Below are 17,810 nucleotides of genomic sequence, written 5' to 3'. Positions count from 1 at the left end.
TGTGCCTGATTTTGTGATCACTATGTACTCAGAAACTTTAGAGAGAAAATCTCTAGACTGGACTTCCACTACCATTCATACCCCTATGATTTTTATTCCCACCTTTGTCTTGTGTCCAAAAGCTTTACCCTGCATTATATTTTTAGTACTGGGTAAACATACAGTGCAGGCAGAAGAACAACAACTGGCAGTGAATAAAAAGCAAACTAATTTGATGCTAAACACCAATTTTATTCACAAACATGTCCTGCCACTTTAATTACTTCCCATACTTTTTATTCTAGTATAATCCTCTTTTAAAATGTGAATAACAATTATAAAGAGAACCATACCACTGTAATTCAAACAGATACATTCCAGTTTTATGACTGTCTGGGCAAACAAGTGACACATCTGGTCCTGTTTTATAAAAGTAATGCAATAACACTTTTTACTTTTTTTTTTTTTCACTTAAAACAGAACTAGTTTCTTTTTTTATGCAAACACTCTGAAATTATAAGTTAAAAATAGTGCATGCATTCATACTTTAAAATCTGTGCTTCTTGTGGCTTCCTCAATATGTTTCCCAACTGCTGTTCAAGTAGCAGCAGAATCTAGGGTTTTCTAACACCTTGGCTTGGTTATTTACATAAAAAGTGTGCAAAATTACAACATAAATGAAACGTAGACACCATTAGGTATCTGCATGTATCACTTAATAACTTCCTGAGTGCTTTGAAAACTGAGACGTTCTAGTATACAGTTGTAGACTACTGCAAGCAAAGTGGAACACTAGTATGCCTTTTCTCATACCTCACTGTTGAGTTGGGTGGCCTTAGTAGCCAATACTAGTGCCTGCCTTGACTTTCTTTGCTATTGACTCTGGCATATTAGTCCTCATGAATCCCAAGATGCTTAGGAGGCTATTGCAAAATGCATACAGGTATTTCCAGATGCTGGTATTTTATTCATGTTACCACTATTCATGATTTCTACTATTGGAAGTTTTTTTTTAATTTTGTTGGAAAGTATAGTCTTTCAACCTACATAGTCTGGGCCTAGGTTAAAGGAGAACTATGATTTTCACTCATCCTCATAGTTAGAGCCGACGTGTGACAATGAAACTGTCACACGTTGGCTCTAAACTGTCACACGTTGGCTCACTCCCCGATCATCTCCATGCAGAGAGTGGAGACTGTCAGTCATGGCTCCCTGCAAGGATTCCCACCTGCCCTCTCTGATCCTCCAGCGCTGACTGGCTCTGCCTCTAGATAGGCAGAGCTCGCTGTAAATCAGCCAGCTGGGTGGATCTCTACAGTATTGTCGGGATCCGTCCCGGCTGCAGTGCTCTCAGTATATAGCGATCTATAGTGAGCTATATACTGTGCTTTGGATCACGGGAGGAGGTTAGTCTATGTCATCCCGTGACAACTATGGGATAAAAAGGTTACCCCATAGTTCTCTTTTAAGTTTGAGGTTACCATTGGCTTAAGGTAAGAGTTTAGATTAAGTATAAGGGTTAGGTTTAAAGTGAACCTGTTTTTATTAATGCAGGGCAAAGCAACAGGTTTACTTTACCTTAGCTCTTCCGAGCAGCATATACCTACATGCCGTTCAAACCCCTGCTGATTCGTTTACCACTGCCAGTGAAGGGAAAACCTGCGCAAGCTACGAGTCACTGGCCCAGCACTGTAACATAAAGTCAGTTGCATGCTCCTTCAAGAAAGACCAGGTATTTCCTTCAGGCCAACTGGAGAGTGAAGGAAAGGTAAGCTATACTGGGTAGGGTTAACAGATTACCACAAACCTTTTGCCCTCAATATTATGTCAAGCTTTATGACTAATGTTAATTGTTAGGGATTAGGTATTAATTGCTATGGTTAGGTTACGGGATAAATGCTAGCAGTAGGTTAGGATTTAAGGGTTCTTTTTATAGGTTAGAATAGATTAAATCAAGTTTTAGGGTGGGGGATTCTCAGGTTAAGTGCAAGCATTAGCTAGTTATTTCATGGTTATGGTTCATGGCACATGGAGGGTGTGGCAGTGCGTGGCAATGCCACTGTGTTATCTCCATTCCTGTCTCCAGAACCTGAGTGGCCAGCGCATGCTGATGGCACATGTGTGCACAGCCTTTAAATTAAAGTTGTTGGGAAGGGTTCAAGACTCCACCTGGGAGACAGGAAAGCTCCACCCAGGAGTCAGAGTGGAGTTCAGTGCAGCAGGGTGCTGCGGATTGGGAAGAACCCCCAGTGTGCAGGTTAGCACACGACTGAGGCAGTCTGGAGGAACAGACAGTGGGCTGAGGCCGGAGCAGCGGTGCTGCAAATGCAAAGCCAGGAGGCTGGGTGGGCAGGTGCTGCCATGAGATGCTAAAGAACCCCTGTGAGGTAATTGTTCTGTTTTGTGAACTTTCATTTAATAAAAGTGGGCAAGGAAGCCCTTGAATTAAGATTACAGCGAGTGGAGGCGTCCTTTATGCGCTACTATTTGGAGCTAATCCACACAAGGGTTTCTCTCATTTGCTAGCTTGAGCCTTTTAAAGATCCTCTAACCTTAATGTTAGTCTAGTTTCCAGAAGTGAAAATAAAGGTAATATTGTATGAATTATATTTTTTTATAACACAAAACTGACTTCACATTTAGTAGTCTCATAGAGAGGTCATTTTGAGCTAGCTCTAGTCAAAAACAGTTAGATTATTTGTATTAGTAATTCATTCCCTGTGCAAGTATTGGACAAATTATATACATTTTTGTGCATCTTATTAGTAGCAATTTTTGGTATTGCTTCCCTGCTGCTGCAACAACAAAAAGAGTCATGCAGAAACTTTCCCATGCCTAATGAAAAAAAATACAAAAATGTTACTGAATTTCCTATAAGACAGGTGTGAGTGTTAGGAAATTATGATTCCTGGAAAACAATCCGGCTCTATCTTCTCACGATGACTGTTCCACAATGTTAAAACTCCAGCTGAATGATTTTGAAATTCAGAAATTAGATTCAAGAATGCTTTAGGCATTTGACCAAGAACCCTACCGCCGTGCTGCAGGATCAAGTTTCCGTCTTCTAACTGCAGAATCCTACTCTACATAATACATGAGTGAGAAATGTTCCCTATCGCACTAAGCTCACACTGTTTAGCACCTTTTTTACCACAGCATAAAAACAGGCAAAATAATTTGTCTACTTAAAGGGTCAGTCTGGCCAAAACTGATGGCAATGGGTGGCATCACTGAAAATCATCTAACAGTTCTCCTCTTGAGTTGATTTATTTCTCATACAGTATATATATAGTCTAGTACTTTATTGAGTACAGGATAACCATTCATATCAATCCCCATAAAGAGCTCACAATCTAACATCCCTACTATACTAAAACACACAAGGGCTACTTTGGGAAAACTCCTGTTAACCTACTAACCTGGACACCAGAGCATCCAGAGAAAACCAATGCAAACTCTATGCAAATAGTGTAATGCAAACTCAGGACCTAGAGCTACAAGGCAAGAACATGATCCAATTAGCAACAGAGCTGCAATGACTCGGTAGAGATATTGCACAAGGGTTAATTATAAGTAATTTATTTTGAATTGTTGACAACACAACAAGCTAGGCAATACTGTATGGAAAGGTATTTTACGGATGAGAATGTCAACACAGACACTTTACTAGTGAAGTCCCCAATAAACATAAAAAACAGTGTGTACATGTATGTGATCAACAGAAAACATTGAGGTTTGGTATATGTTCTCTTTCTGTTGCCGTTGTTGAGTGTGGGTCTGAACACAATGAACAAGTTTGAGCATGGTAAATCAATGAGATGTTACAAATACGCTTTATAGCCCACCAATGCACTGCAAAACTGTGGGTTTAGTCTAATCTATTGGGTTTCAAAACTGGGAGATTGTTACATTAAAGCAAAACTAAAGTGGTGGGTGAGGGGGAACTTGCAAACATGTTATTTGTAACTTAATGGCAACTTACCTCTAGGTTTGTTATGTTGCCACAATGCAGATTCATGCTGTCTTTCACTGCTCCACAGCAGTACCATCATCTTGGAAGCTTCTCCCGCTGGTGGCATGTTCCTCCCTTACTAATAGGGTGGCCTGTGATGATGTGACGCATGATTTGCAAAGCACCATCGTAGCATGTGCACAGTTCAGTCTACAGTCTCAGCATGGTCCTGAGCCGAGAGGCAGCAACGTAAGGTCACCAGACTTGCTGCTTAGTCTGGAAAGGCTGTTTTACAGATGAGAATGGCATGCCAACACAGACATTTCACTAGTGAAGTCCCTAATAAACATAAAAAAGCAGTTTTTTACTGTACTTCTATCCACTGACATTTTTGTATTCACCCAACTAAAACATAATGTTTATGTGATCAACAGAAAACATTGAGGTTTGAGGTCAGAAATGGATGGACAGAAATAAAATGCACTTAACCCTTGCAGTGATAGGGTAGCCCCACTGCATAGGTTCATTTGAAGGGGAAAAAAAGCAGAACTAAAGTGCTAAGGGGGTAAGGGGGAACTAGCAAACATGGCATTTGCAACTTAATGGCAAACTTACCTCTAGGTCTCTAAATTTTGCCTGAAATCTAATTTTTGCTTTCAAAATCCAACCAGGTTAATGTTAAACAAAATTACAAAATAAACCTAATCTAAGCTAACAGGATGTTGACACTGTACATAGAACTGCTGTGCTGGTATAAATATACACCCTTTACTAATTCATCCCCTAAGTGTGGATGTTCCCCGTGAACCCAAACACATGTTATTTGGATTCCTATGGACAGATAAATGAGCTGTTAAACCTAAGACCTAGTCATGCAGTTTTAAAAACAGATGCAATGTGTGAGGATCTCTTTAAGCAAACTTAAGGCACTTTCGTGTGCACAAACCGTTTCATTGCCCTGTATATTGTCCCATGGTGTGCTGTAAACTGCTTCCTTTGGAATTTCTTGGATCACTGCTTATGACATGAAAAGTAGACAGCATGGTCTCTATGCCCTGCTGTTTCTGTGTGGCTCTAGAAAATTGCTTTGTTTCTGTGCATGGAATCACTGGAACAAAATAAGCTGACCCTTATAATGATTGATTACTATTACTACTCGCAAAACACCAGGTTGTTTGACCTTTATGACTGTTTTACAAGAACTGTATTAGTAAAAACCTTGTGTGCTATATGTGAGGTTTGATGACCAGTAATTCTTCTGGTGGCATAAGTCATAGAAGTCAAAACTGTAACCCCCTATTCCTGCAAAGCACTAAATTGCTGGCTGTTGTCTCTTACAGTACAAACACAGAAATCCTAAAAAGTGTACATCACAGTTCCTTTCAGCACAGTTCTTACCGGGAATGAATTTGGGAATCTTTTCTCAGCCAAGCTCACATTCATTGTAAGATTTTGAGTTTTACAGTCTAAATGTAAAAGGATATACAGTAGATAGGCTAGCGCTAGAGCATCTGTATATTGGTTCAAAACTGTCCACAGACCATATAACTTTGGAATGCACTTCTCTAAGGGTGGAAGGAGACACATGTCTCACCTCAACACCGGGTCCCTCAACTGCTTTTAACTGCTGGACAATAAGGATACAGTGCTGATAATGGCAAACAGGAGTGACTGGGATCCGTAATAGGGAAGACTTAAAGCACAACTCCAGCCACACATTTTTATTATGTTATAGATAAAACAGTGAAAAATTGAAGCGTCTCTCAGGTATTCATTGCCAAATGTGTCCCTGTCAAGGGGTTTTCCCCCCAAATTCCTGTTGAGACATGATAGGAAATCTCTTCAATGGGGACACAGACAAATCACAACTTCTGACAGTGTTTTTTAGTGCTGTCCATTCCATGCTGTCTGCTTGACAACCACAACTCCCTCCATTTTGTTATATGGGTGTCCCAGGGCAGCAAGTGGAGGAAAATCTCCCCAGTGGTGTCAAAGATAAAATTCCCTTAAAGGAGAACTATGGGGTTAGGGCTTTCCCCCATAGTTCTCCTAAGGGTAACGGGAGGGCACAAACTAGCATCCTCCCAACAACCTAAGCTCAGTATACCGCGAGCTACAGCTCGCGGACACCGCAGCTGAAACGGCTCCCGACAATTATGTATGGATCCGCCCAGCTGCGTGAGTGACAGCTGGCTCTGCCTATCTAGAGGCAGAGCCAGCTGTACCCCCCCCCCCTTCCCCGTCCCTTCCGCCAGTCAGTGCTGGAGAATCGGAGCGGAGAAGGGGGAATCCAGTCCTTCCCCTGTCACGCCGCTCTGCCATGACAGGATCGAGAAGTGAGCGAACGCCGGTATGTATTCGCTCACTTCCCGATCTACTGAGCCGACCTGTGACAGTTTCATTGTCACCGGTCGGCTAGAACTATGAGGATGAGTAAAAAGCACTCACCTCATAGTTCTCCTTTAAGGTTTTCATTTCTCTTTCTCACTCTTTTCAAATCGAAAAGAAATACATTTGGCTGGAGTTACATTTTAATGTCAGGGCAAAGTTTAGAACCAATTTTCAAGGTCAGAATTTCATGTCTAAAATGACATAACTGAACTGAATGCTCTCATGCCCCCTGTCAGCAGCATATATGGAAACTTTGGTCCACTCAAAATGTGGTGTTTAAGTAACAGGTAGAGTTTGGTGTCCTGAACCTCCTTCTGGTATCTTATACAACACCTGGAAACTATGTTCAAATCCTCCTTCAAGTCTCAGTCCTCATTCCATTACAGAAAATAAATAAAAATACACCAGCGAAAGAAGCAGCCCATTACAGTGCCTATGGAAGGTGCACAGACCTGGGAATTCAGGTGTAGAGATTGTACGACCGGAGTCAGTGAGAGAGATAGCAAAAGCTGAATGCAGTTAAAATGTAGCTTTATTTCTGAGCAGGAAAAACCTATGTGACTTTTTTTTTTTTTGGCACCAAAAAAATCAGTAAAATAAAAAAAAATCTATTTCAGTATCCTAAGCCTGGTTTTACCCTATGGATGTTAATAAGGTGATGAATAATTTCCTAGTAGCTCTGGAATAAATAATCGGTAGTGATCTTAATCTATTGTTAGCTGTCAGGTTAGCTATCAAGTTATCATATATGTAAATTATGTACTACAACAATGAAGCATTACAGAACACAGAAGTGCTATTCTGACACTGCCCTTTAAACCAGTACAATACACAAAATAGTATTCTGGTATTTTCCCCATTACTTGTCGGCTATGCTCTGTTGTGCCGAAGCATTAGTCATGCTTTATGTGAACTTAGACCTACATCCTACATTCTAAAATGAATGCCTTTGACGCCATGCTTTAGAAACTTCAAACACATATACTGTATGTGGCATACTTCCCATAAAGCCTTGCAGCATGAGACCCTCTAATGTCTTCTGGTACTGAATATGAACTCTGCTCAGTGTATTGGAAGAATGCCTATATGCACAGGGACCTACAATACAACAATCCGGCTTAAGCACAGCTGTCCACAGCTGTCCTACAATATTTGTGGACTTGGGCTTTAGCAAAGAGGCAATCAGCTGAATCTATTGAGAAATATCATTCTGTGTTGGACAGTTTTGGTCAATACTCTCTTTTTGTTGTTGCACAACAACGTGGCATTTAGTTATAAAATACAACCTGTTCATATAAACCACACTGTGGTCTTAAAGGAGAACTATGGGGTTAGGACTTTTCCCCATAGTTCTCCTAAGGGTAACGGGAGGACACAAACTAGCATCCTCCCGTCACCCAAAGCTCAGTATACCGCGAGCTACAGCTAAAGTAGATAAGGGTTCAAAATCTGTCACTTTATTTCTTTCTTTCTCACTGTCTATGTCCCACTGGGTAGATTTCCCTTCACTTCCTGTCCCAAAGACTCAGAAGCAGGAAGACATCTGTACAAACTTCCCCTTTTGGATAGTTGTCACCAAGACAAGTGATCCCATTGGAAAATGCACCCTCACTTCTGGTGATAAGTGTAACATGTTGATTTACAATCATTTCTGTCTGAGGGACAGTGGTCACCAGGACAAATAGAGAGAGTGCATCTCGGTAGCAGTGACACGGATAACAATAAAAACCTGACAAGAGATCTGGCCCTTCCCAACTCTATCCAAAACTAGACAAAAAATGTTCACTATAGATACACTTTAATCATAGGAATCCACATTTTTTTTCCTACAATGCAATCATTGCTTTAAAATTGCATGCTTTGTTTAGGCCAAATACAGTATTTCATCCACCGCCCAGCTATTTGTTACTGAGCTTATAGCTAAGTACCATAAGGGGCAAGCCAGACCTCGACTCTGCAAATCAAATCTGTATTAGCATATGAGAGTGTCCTGACTATTGGGGCTTTTGAGTAGCTTGAGAAGGCATTCAAAGGTATACCATACAGAGGCACTTAAAATTGCTGGATTACAGTTTCTTCGGTTCATTATGAGTTCAGGCTCATAAAAAATCATTTTGAAACATACCTTCTTAGAGAGGACTTTCATTCTGAAACTGTGTGTTTGAGATCAATTCTCAATGTTACAAATATATTTAGTAACATCATCACTGTTCCTGTATCAATCTGCTGTTAGATCTACTGTACTCTAAAGCTGAACTCCGGGCACAAAATATGTTTCTCATTAGCCACAAAGGATATAAATCCACTTTGTGTGCACTAAATGCCTTTCAAACCCAGCTGTTACCTTAAGAGAAGTGGTGACATCATCACTCGGCTGTACATAGCTTGTGCGGACAGCAGGGATGCGGGAGGGACCCAGCAGAACCCTCCCATGATAGGCTGCTTACAGAAAACTACAGGAGGGGGTGGATACCAGACCAGTTACTCTATACAAGAAGAGAGACCAGCAGTGACTGATCTCTGTTACAGGAAGATGCTGCACACTGGATTGCTGTACAGATCTAAAGGAAACAAAATGATTCAAGTAAAAATGCACACACTAATTGTTATTAAACAACATTTGCTTTTCCTGGAATTCATCTTTAACGTTTGTTACCAATGTCACTAGGACAGTAATTAAAGGGATATCACAAATGTTAGCCCCTCCCCTCCACTTGATTGTTATGCACTTTCTCAAAGTGTGATAAGGATCAAGATGAAGAATCCCACTGGTGCACATTTATACCTGAGTGTCGTGTTGCTTATCGCTTTTAGCCTAAAATGGTACATGGGAGTGCCTACAAATTCATGTAATTGCAATAAAATTATTATAAAGAGTTAAGCTGGCCATACACTGTGCGAATTTTGGACGGTTCTTGATGAACTGGCTGAAATTCTTTCAGTGGGTGGCCCTGTCGGCACCCTTCCATCCGGCATCAGAAATCTAAAATGCCTATCAGAAACATTTTGTCAGCCGATTGGCTGCCATCACTGTTTGGGTATTCTGACAGTGGCACACCCACTGATGTCAGAACACAATAGCCCAGCAGGAGATTTGTCCATCAATGCTGTTTAGTGTGGATTAAAGAATCTGTTATACTTTTTTAGTTCAGCCTGCAGGTTGAACAAAAGAAAACAGAACAGTGTATGGCTAGCTTTACCCTTAAAAAGATATTATTTGTAATATTTCCGTGAGCATCTTTAGACTTCCATGATCCCCATGAACTCACATGATTTGTGATGACACTGAAAGGAACTGGATCTCCCATCATTTTTTCATACTTTTACCACAACAGTGCTAGTAGGGCCATGCTAGTAGGGAATGGCAATTCCTATGAAATGTATTAGTACTGTGGCCACTAAAAGAAGACTCGATGAGAATGTAAACTATTGTAAAAAAGAATAATTTAAAATGTTGCTCAGTGTTGTGCAGATATGGAGAATTGGTCTTCATATCTGTTAATCTTCTAAACACAAAAGTAACTCCAGTACAAGAAAACAACGAATGTTGGGCATGAGCCCAGTGTACATTGCTGCTTTGTAGCACATAATGTGCTGTTTGGTGTACTTCATAACACTTAAAAATGTGAAAGATTGTTGGCTCTGGTAAACAACCACTTTCATACCAAAGGATTTAGCCTGTAGACCTATTCATTATCAGAAAACATGATGGGATCTCATTCAAGTTAGCAACACATGCAGGTGGTCGAAACAAAACCACAGTGATTAGGCAAGCCTGGCTTTAAAGCCCATCTCCAACTTCTGATTTTGTTTAATTAAAGAGGAACTCGACCAGAGGTGGGCAACTCTTGCCTTCCAGTTGTTGTGGAACTACAAGTTCCATGAGACATTGCAAGACTGACAGTTACAGGCATGACTCCCAGAGGCAGAGGTATGTTGGGACTTGTAGTTAAAGCACAGCTAGAGGGCCGGAGTTGCCCATCCCTGAACTAGACTAATCAATGTATTGTTAAATCAGTTACTTTTAGGGCATGCCACTGTGCTTATTCCAGCTCTTAACCAAACTTTCAAGCCCTCAAATAGCTGGTGTTATAGCTGATCACACGTGTAGCACAATGGCAATTGCAATCCAAATGGAGGATAAGATGGCACCTTCTTTGGCTGTAAGATATAGGAGGTTGTAGTTAAAGCCCACCGACCAACTAATGCTGGAGAAGAGGAACAGGGATAGCACTTGTGCTTGAGGAACAGGGATAGCACGTGTGCTTGAAAACTGGAGCTGGACTTTAAATGTTTAAAAGTAATTACTACAAGACCTCATATAACAAAACAAAAACAAAAATCTTAAAGTGAAGCTGAAGCCCAAAAAATCTTTTTCAGTTTTGTTTAGAGTAGAGAGGAATTATAGCACTTGTCAGGTTTTTATCAAAGTCTGTGTTCCTGTTTGTTTCTCTATTTGTCCTGGTGACCATTATCACTTAAAGTGAAGACAAATGAAAAATGTTGGGTTGGCACAAGAAATGGAATAGATTGAAAGTCTTCCTATAGGGACATTGGTTCTGGTGACCCTGCTGACCACCTTGGGGCCATTTTTCCTCATTTCATGTTGTGGCTGTCAGACAGGAAGCTTCATGCTTCCTCGTCACCTAGTGACGAGGGAGCATGGAGACGGATTCCCGGCCAATAAGGAAGCCAGGCACCATGTAATGACTCACTGCCCAGCTTCCTGATTAGCCGAGAAGCCGGCCAATCAGGAAGCCAGGCGGCGAGTCATTACCCATCCCCCGGCTTCCTGATTGGCCAGAAAGCCGGCGTCATACTTCTTCGTCACCTCGTGACGAGGGAGCATGGAGACGGCTTCCTTGCTAATCGGGAGCAGGGTGGTGATTCTTTACACGCCGCCCAGCTTCCTGGCTATTCAGGAAGCCAGGTGGTGAGTCATTACACGCCGCCTGGCTTCCTTAATGGGACTTCTGGTATCGGTATTCGGTATAGGTGAATATGAAAAAAAAAAATATTGGTACTGGTACTCGATACCGAAAAACTTGTATCTGTGCATCCCTAGTTTGCAGCCCTATAAACGCGTAAGCCAAAAATGACAATATATAGAGGTTTATAATAAAATAACTATAAAAACGTTATCACAGTGGACACGATACACGCAGCTTACGGACTTAAATATATTTTTATTTAACTTTGTTTACAAACTTCTACCATGTGGGTCCTCTTAACGTTATCATTGTCTACCACTAGCTATTTGATTTTTGTGATAAAAAGCGTCAGTTGGTTTTCTGAGAATAGTTCAAAGCTGATAACAGCATAATTACAAAACTGACTTAATGGTCCGACTGACATTTTTCTTAAATCTCTGCAGGACTTCCTCACTAACTCATGATATGGGTGCATAATTTTATATTGGTCTATATTTTTCACCATGAAAGAAATTTACAGCAGCAGATCGGTAAAGAGTAGGTATAGCAGATAGTAATAGTGTATTTTGTGTAACCCTAGAGGAACTTCTGGCAGGAAGAGACACTTCCATCTGCTAAACCCAAAATAACAGTTTAATGTGCTAGAAAACTGTAGACTTTAAGTAAAGCAAGCCGGGTAAGATATAGTTTTCTTCTCTTGTGTCTTCCTGTGCACCCCTTGCATTTATGCTTCCTCTTCTAAGCACTTTGTAAGCACATTCAGGTTGCATATAACATTTTCTCACAGTGACAGTTTAATTTGACAGACCATGTGCGTACCCTACATAAAAGCTCATCTCTACTCAAACAGCAAAATACAAAGATGAAACATGTGATTGTGTTCATCCATTCTTATCATTTAGTGATTCTCATGTCCATGTCTGTATCTCTGTAACATGGACTAAAAGTGCAGTGATGTCACCGCACTTGTATTCCTCTGAGAACTACAAGTCCCTCTGTTGCGGTGACTGAGGCAACTTAAGTTTCTCCATTCACAGAAAGGAACCAAAGGAATTTACAAGCATACTGGATTTCTATCAGCATCAACAGTACTTGCATAATGTACTTAGCTTGAAAAGAGAAAACCAATGCACCCACCTCACCTAAGCACTGGTAAGCTACAATGTATTACATTTTTGTTCTTGGGTTTAGATATGATTGAAGCCCCCACCATCCCCGATGCACAAATGCTGCAAAAATTTAGAAAAAAGGTTACAGGGTTATTCTCAAAAGGGTGAAGAGTTTGGAGAAGACAGGAGAAGTGAACAATCTAGGCCAAATTAGCTGATCCGATTCCGATTCTGCTCACTTTCCGGTTCAGCTTCCATATTGTGCATTGTCCCTTTTTTCCCTGGAAGGATGGTAACATCAGTCCCCCTCTGGGAACCGCAGGCGGAAGCCAGTGGTTGGATAAGCATATTTACTAACCTTTTACCCCTACATTTTTACTTTACTGGAAAATTTTGGATTGGTGGCAGTCTTAATAAATAAGGGGCCTTGATTTTTTATTTTATTGCAAGCTTTGCTATAAGTTATACAGCTTGGTCACTGAGCTGCCACAGCCTATTACCTGGACAATGAAGAAGCATCACCATACTGGTGACATCATTACATCATGCTCTCTCATCCTATCACCAAGCTGCCATTGTAAAGCTGGCCATACACCTATAGATTATCTGCAGATTTTCTATGGTCAGATGGAAAAAGTGCAACAGATTCCTCCATCTACGATAAACTCTGTGGATGGAGGAATCTCCCACTGGGCCAAGCTTCAGTATCTTGCTAGTCAGCCCCACTGGCTCTCAAAACACCTGAACAATGCCTGCATCCAATCAGATTGTTCAGGTATTTTGACAGCCAGCAGGGCCGACTAGTAAGATACTGAAGCTTGGCCCAGTGGGAGATTCCTCCATCCACACAGTTTAGCGTAGATGGAAGAATCTGTTGCCATTTTCCCATCTGACCATAGAAAATTTGTAGGAAATATATAGGTGAATGGCCAGCTTAAGGCTGACAGCACAATGGAGAGCAGTGGAGAATACCTGGGTTACAGTAATGGTCCTTCCTCTCTCTGTCTGAGTCCTGCTGTGCAGAGGAATACAGTGGGTTTATATAAAGACAGATTTGGGCATTACACTGGATGTTATTTAAAACACATTTGATATATTTTTTGTTAAGAACACATAACTAGAATAAATGGTGATCACTTACTATCTTCCTGATGTTCTGCTTTAATATTTTCAGGGGAAAGACAAAGCAGAAAGAAGGTTGCACTGGTACTGTGTTATGTATACCTGAATAGAATAACATACACTGAGCATACTGTCAAGAGTCCATTGCTGGCCACACGTGGCCTGATAAAAGCATCACTTGCAACTATCAGACCATGTATAAGTGTAGCAATAGGCACTTCCAGGCATTTAAAGAAATAATTTTAGGTATGATGTGATTTCCCAGCACCCTTCAAAATGTGTTTGCAACAAATAGCCAATACATTCTCTCTATTATGCAGGAAAGGGAACAAAGTTTCTACAGCATGGGCACTAGATCCATCTGTCAGAAGATCATGATATGCATTAATCATTTTAACAAAGGCACCACTCTTATTGGCTTCTTCTAACTATCCATTAATCTCAGCATGACATGACTATGACCACCCCAAGGCCCCATGCACACAGGCATCTGGGGATTCATGCGGCAATAACCTGTGGATTCTTGTGGCAGGAATCCCAGATGTGTCCGTACAGATGTGGCCACTGTGCCAATTCAAATTAATGATATGGTGACAACGGCTGCATCTTCTATCTCTGGCTGGCCACATGTAATCGCCTGAGGAATGGTAGGGTTGATTGTCCCTGGATGCAGAGAGCTTGTGTCCCAAGACAAGCATATCTTCTGATCTGCAGGTAACTGTACCATATATGATTACATGTGGACAGCCACGGACAGATGCGGGCACTGTCAGCCTGTTAGTAACTTAAATGGGCACGACCGCATCTGTACGGACTCATCTGGGATTCCTGCTGCAAGAATCTGCAGGTTCTTGCCACAGGACTTCCCAGATGCCTGTGTGCATGGCGCCTAAGCAGGCTACAGCCACCGCACGTTTTTCACTGCAATAGAAAATCTACCTACATGCCATTCTGCTGCTGGGCACCCCTTACCAGTGATAGAACCCATACACGTCAACTTCTGAGATTTCAGCGCTTGAGTTTCAGTGGTGTTATGTGATATTTACACATTTCCTGTTCCAAAGACACAACAGGAAGTAAGGGGAAACCTCACCTAAGTGATAGATATCACCTCTTAAGCTGCCCATACACTTAACAAATTTCAGACGGTTCTTGGTGAACAAGCTGAAATTCTCTCAGTGGGTGGCCCTGACAACTGCCTTATGTCCAACATCCTTTGATCAGAAAATAGGAGTCGGTGGAAAAATTTTAACCACACAGTGACTGCAGCCAATAAGCTGTGGTCACTGTTGAAGTGTACAGCAGCACACCTGCCATTGTCAGAATACAATAGCCCAGCGGGAGATTTTTCCATCCAAGCTATTTAGCGGTACATTTTGAAATTCATTAGACTTAATAACACAAAAATCCAAAGTAGACTATACAATGTGAATTTCATCGGGTTTTTGATGAACCAGCCGATATTCCCACAGTGGGTGCCCCTGTTGGCACCCTTCCACCCGGGATCCTTCGATCAGCTGATCAAAGGAGCAGGTAGCCAATCAGATGCAAGCTCCGTTCAGGTATTCTGACAGCGGCCGGTGACCACTGTCAGAATACAATGCAAAACAGCAGGGGATTCCTCCATCCACGCTTGTAAGCATTGATGGAGGAATCTGTTATATTTTCTTCATTCTACCTAGAGGTTGAACGAAGGAAGTATAACCGTGTATAAGCTTAACAGTGAATGGCCAGCTTTATATATCTGCCACCAGAAAAGGTTTTTTTCTTTGCATTATTTCCCCTCAAGTCCTGTTCCTGGGACAACCCTAAAATTTGGATTTCCCATCATTCTCTGTCCCGGAGACAATATTTATAAAAAATAGTATTAAACTCTCAAACGTTTTTTCAATAATGATTTCAGATCAAACAAAGATGCATTGCCCAGCAAAGCATTGCTTTACATTTTTGGCCAAACACAGTCATCATTTTTCCATACAGCTGATTCCAACTCTATCAGATCTGCTTCCCTGAACTTCCTGTCCTGTACAAGATCACAAGGGACAGCACAGACTATAGAGGGTGTCTAGCTGGAAAAGGGAGAAAGGTAGAGAAGGGAAGAGAATGAAAGGGAAGAGAAGGGAAGAGAAGAAAACAGAAGAGAAGGGATGGAAAGAGAAGGGAAGGATAGGGAACAGAAGAGGAAGGAAGGAGGGAAGAGCAGTAAGCTGTGTCTGTGTGTTTGTGGAAACACACTGCTACTAGCACACACAAGGGTGGCTCCATAGGACCCTGCAAGAGAAAGGAGTCACTCTTAAACAGGACATCAGGACTAGTGCTCAGGGAACCAGCCGATTCTACTGATTCTACAGGAAAGTAAAACATTTAAACATCAAGAAGAAGCATACATTGTACGTGATTTCATCAGCATTTAAAGTAGCCTAAAAACCTTTTGACTTTAATATCACTTTAAGACAAATGGGGTGGTGACTCTCCCCAGTGGACATACTGACTTCCATCAAAACCTGACCAGTATTTTAACACTTTTTTCCATTTATCCAAAATGGAAAAAATACACTATATCTCCATCAATTTAAAGTGCATGTTGGCTTTAAATAACTTCAAATTGATAACTTGATATCATTGGTGGAGTTTTACTTGTAGAAAACAATTGGATTTCATCATGTGCTCTAAATTCCAACAGTGGCAGAACTTCCCTGTAGAAGGTGGAAATTAGGTTTTTTTTTTGGAACTAGCACTATCTTACCGCTGCTTGTTGGAAGGCTCCTTTGGTGTAGGTCCCTCCACCCTTGTAGGTGATCGCTGGGATCTCTCTGTTGAGTAGAGAACATTTGTGCTGGTGAGAGTGGCTGCTGGAGATATAGTCCACCCTGGTCTGCACGTTGTTCTTGGAGGAGAAGGTGACAATGGCCACTCTGGTGGCAGAAGGCACCACGGGGAAATCGGAAAGTAGCTTCTTGACGAACCTCAGCTCGTTGACGAAGTTGGCGTGGCCCACGCTAGAAGACTCGTCCACCAGGAAGACCATGTCTAGGTTGTGGCTCTTCTCCCGCAGCCTCCTGATGTTCTTCTTGAAGAACTGGCCCATCTTCTCCACTTTGTTCTCTGCGCTCTCCGTCAGCTGCCCGCTGCTGCTCTCTGCTGCGATCTGAAAAACTTGGGAAGAACTCCTGTAAGTCGCTGGGATCTGGTGCTGAAAACTTGTCCAGCCATGGACCAAAGCGAAGCAGCAACAAAGCCAAGCCAAGCGTAACATGATCACCTGAAGAAGAGACAACTGGCCGGCTGCTTGCTCTGAATAGTCATCCGATGTGCTGTGCTAGGTCTCCCGCAGCCTCCCTCCAGTTCTTGCTGATCCAAAACTAGTGGGTCTGGGCAGAAGAACAGATGGGAGCTATGCTAGAGAGCATAGTGCTGGCTTCATGTGCTGCTCCAAATCACTGTCCTTCCCTCCTCTTCATTCTTCCAAAAAAATGCAGAAGAAAAAGACTCGGCAAAGCTCTGTCCTTGTGTGTTTGTGCCTCCCTCCCTTTGCATCTATTGTCTCAGCTTTACTTTCCGCTCACTCTTTCTTTGGCTGCGCTGCTTGATTTCTGCCTGCCTTCTTCCAAGTCTTCCTTCCTTCACTCCCTCCTCTGTCCGTGTTTGATTTGCTGAGCTGTTCTTGTCACCGGAGCCTTGTGTGTCTATCAGGCTGTCAACATTCCCCAAAGCGAGCATCAGCCCCCTTGATTGATCCCACATGTCTTGCTAGCAGACTCACAGGCATTCAGCAGACAGGGCTTGCAAGATACCCGGAGTGCCACTGTAATTGAAAACACTTCTGTGCTTGCTGATACGGTCACCTTAAGAGTTTCACCTACACAACTTTTACTTTCAGACTTACATAACTATATGCTAAGGATATCCGATAGCCAGTACAAGGCAAGCTGCACATGGGACTTCAGGCAACAGCAGCAGCAAAAACCTTCACTAATAGCTTAATTACTTTAAAAGAAAATGCAGACGCCAAAACTAGTCAGAGCCCTTTATTGGTTCTCGAAACAACAGTTTATATAACTATTAAAGCAAATCTGCTGCTGGAAAAAATCTAATAAAAGCAGCCTGTAGAAGAAGATGTCAAACACTTAACTGCAAATACCTTGCCCTCCTCAAGAGTTACAACCTCCAGCAGAATGTTCACATCCATCACTTTTTGCTATTCAGATGCCTGGTTCAGAGTCCCCCCTTTCTCTGTCCTTACCACATTGGCTGTGGTTCTTCCCAATGTCACTGCTGTATTTTTTTAGTGATGTAGTGGCCAGTGGATAGAACCATTCAACACAC

At 41.9% G+C, this 17,810-nt stretch overlaps 1 protein-coding gene across 1 annotated transcript in view; it reads right to left on the bottom strand.

Annotated features, from left to right (window-relative positions):
* Nucleotides 1-16,740, bottom strand: part of SVEP1 (sushi, von Willebrand factor type A, EGF and pentraxin domain containing 1) — a 294,647-nt gene extending 277,907 nt beyond the window's left edge. The window contains exon 1 of the mRNA XM_018557222.1: nt 16,231-16,740. Coding sequence (XP_018412724.1) covers nt 16,231-16,740 — 510 coding nt within the window. The remainder of the gene's footprint in view (nt 1-16,230) is intronic.
* Between the last annotated feature and the right edge of the window lie 1,070 nt (nt 16,741-17,810).

Source organism: Nanorana parkeri, unplaced genomic scaffold (assembly GCF_000935625.1).
Source record: "Nanorana parkeri isolate BGI_ZX_2015 unplaced genomic scaffold, ASM93562v1 scaffold274, whole genome shotgun sequence".
Classification (NCBI taxonomy): Eukaryota; Metazoa; Chordata; class Amphibia; order Anura; family Dicroglossidae; genus Nanorana; species Nanorana parkeri.
This window is presented reverse-complemented; position numbering and strand designations above follow the sequence as displayed.